This window comes from Quercus lobata, chromosome 7, assembly GCF_001633185.2.
Source record: "Quercus lobata isolate SW786 chromosome 7, ValleyOak3.0 Primary Assembly, whole genome shotgun sequence".
Taxonomy (NCBI): domain Eukaryota; kingdom Viridiplantae; phylum Streptophyta; class Magnoliopsida; order Fagales; family Fagaceae; genus Quercus; species Quercus lobata.
The window spans coordinates 37,818,096-37,820,175 of record NC_044910.1 but is presented as its reverse complement, the minus strand read 5'-3'; the positions used below and the strand labels follow the sequence as shown (position 1 = coordinate 37,820,175).

General features: G+C 36.1%; 1 protein-coding gene across 1 annotated transcript; it reads left to right on the top strand.

Moving 5' to 3' along the window:
* Window positions 1-597: 597 nt before the first annotated feature.
* On the top strand, window positions 598-1,701 carry LOC115954054 (secoisolariciresinol dehydrogenase-like). The gene is made up of 2 exons (XM_031071907.1): window positions 598-677; window positions 808-1,701. The coding sequence occupies exons 1-2, from the start codon at window positions 640-642 to the stop codon at window positions 1,598-1,600; spliced, it is 831 nt and encodes a 276-aa protein (XP_030927767.1). The 5' UTR covers window positions 598-639; the 3' UTR covers window positions 1,601-1,701.
* Window positions 1,702-2,080: the final 379 nt, after the last annotated feature.

Genomic DNA, 2,080 nt, shown 5'->3' with positions numbered 1-2,080 from the left:
TTCCACACATAATAATAGCACGTAAGTTTTACATCGTCAACTTTGATGGTTGCCTTGGAAGTCAAAAAGGGACAAATTTCTAGTAAACTCTCTCTCAAGACCGTTACTTTTAGGTATGATTTACGTAGTCAAAACTAAGACTTTTCCTAATGGCTGCTACCTGCTAAGTAGAATCTTAATACATAGCAAGAAACTTCATATACTTGAACCTCTCCCCTATCTTCTTGTTAATTAGTGAAAATGGCACTCCTAACCCTCCTTTGTAGGAGGAAAACATGTACGTACGGAAAATATGGCCCTAAGTTGAAGCGCGCAGAGAAGGGTATAACTTTCCACACATAATAATAGCACGTAAGTTTTACATCGTCAACTTTGATGGTTGCCTTGGAAGTCAAAAAGGGTCAAATTTCTAGTAAACTCTCTCTCAAGACCGTTACTTTTAGGTATGATTTACGTAGTCAAAACTAAGACTTTTCCTAATGGCTGCTACCTGCTAAGTAGAATCTTAATACATAGCAAGAAACTTCATATACTTGAACCTCTCCCCTATAAAGTATCTACGAACAATAAAGGGGACATTCACTAACGTAACTCACATCTTCAATTTGGCGGAGATCTTCCATAAATTTTAAGGAAAAGATGAGTGCTAATTCTTCAGCAACTCCCATCACCAAAAGGTATTATTACAACAAACCTTTCACAGACTCTGTGTTCTCCAATTCACATTCTATCATTTATAATACATTAAAAACTAGATAGGAGTTTAGACTAATAAATTTTAGTTTCCTTCTTTCTTTGTCCTTGCAGATTAGATGGTAAGGTAGCCTTAATAACCGGTGGTGCAAGTGGCATAGGTGAGAGCACTGCAAGGCTTTTTGTTCGACATGGTGCAAAGGTCCTAATAGCAGATGTCCAAGACGAGCTTGGCCACTCAGTTTGCAAAGACATTGGCTCTGATTCCATCTCTTACATCCATTGTGATGTAACAAATGAATCTGATATCAAAAAGGCCGTGGACATGGCTGTAACCAAGTATGGAAAGCTTGATATCATGTTCAACAATGCTGGCATTTCAGGCAACATTGAATCACAAATTTTAGAATCAGAAAATGAAGATTTCAAAAGGGTTTTGAATGTCAACGTTTTCGGTGCTTTCTTGGGTGCCAAACATGCTGCTAGGGTTATGATTCCAACTAAAAAAGGAAGCATTCTCTTCACCTCAAGTATAGTTTCAGTAATGGCCAATGATGTTTCACATGCATACGTGGCATCAAAGCATGCTGTGGTGGGAATGGCTAAGAACTTGAGTGTGGAGTTGGGACCGTATGGAATAAGAGTAAATTGTGTGTCTCCCTTTACAGTTGGAACTCCTATGGTATTAAAAGGTATAGGGATGGAGAAAACTAAGGTGGAGGAAGTGGTTTCATCGTGTGCAAACTTGAAGGGAGTAGTATTGGAACCTGAAGATATTGCAGAGGCAGCATTATATTTGGGAAGTGATGAGTCTAAGTATGTGAGTGGGATGAACCTGGTTGTTGATGGGGGCTATAGTCTTACCAATCCAGTTTTCTCAAACGCTCTAAAAAGCCTTTTTTCTTGATTTGCATGTCTTGCAATTGTAGCCCCCATTTCTGAATTTTGTTGGTTCTTGTTTTGTGTTATCTTAATAGTGATGTTAAAGTTAAAAAAAAAAAACTTCTAATTTAGTGGCATTAGCATTGACTGTTTTATTCCATCAAAAAAAAAGAAAAAAGCATTGATTGTTCTCCTTTATAATTAAGGCTGTGTTTGGATTATATAAAATATTTTCAGAAAATAAATATTTTCTAGAAATGCTATTTTCGGGAAAGGAAAATATTTTCAAGTGTTTGGTTGCATTCCAAAAAATGCTTTGGAAAATATTTTCTAGTGTTTAATTGTATTGCTGAAAATAATATAGAAAATACATTTTTTTCTTGTTCCTCACATTTTCTCAGCTTCCAAACAAATATATAATATCATTTCTCAATAGATAAACACAGAAACAAAACCCAACCAAAAAAAATTCATCAAAGCCGGTCAAATCCGGTCAAATTCATCA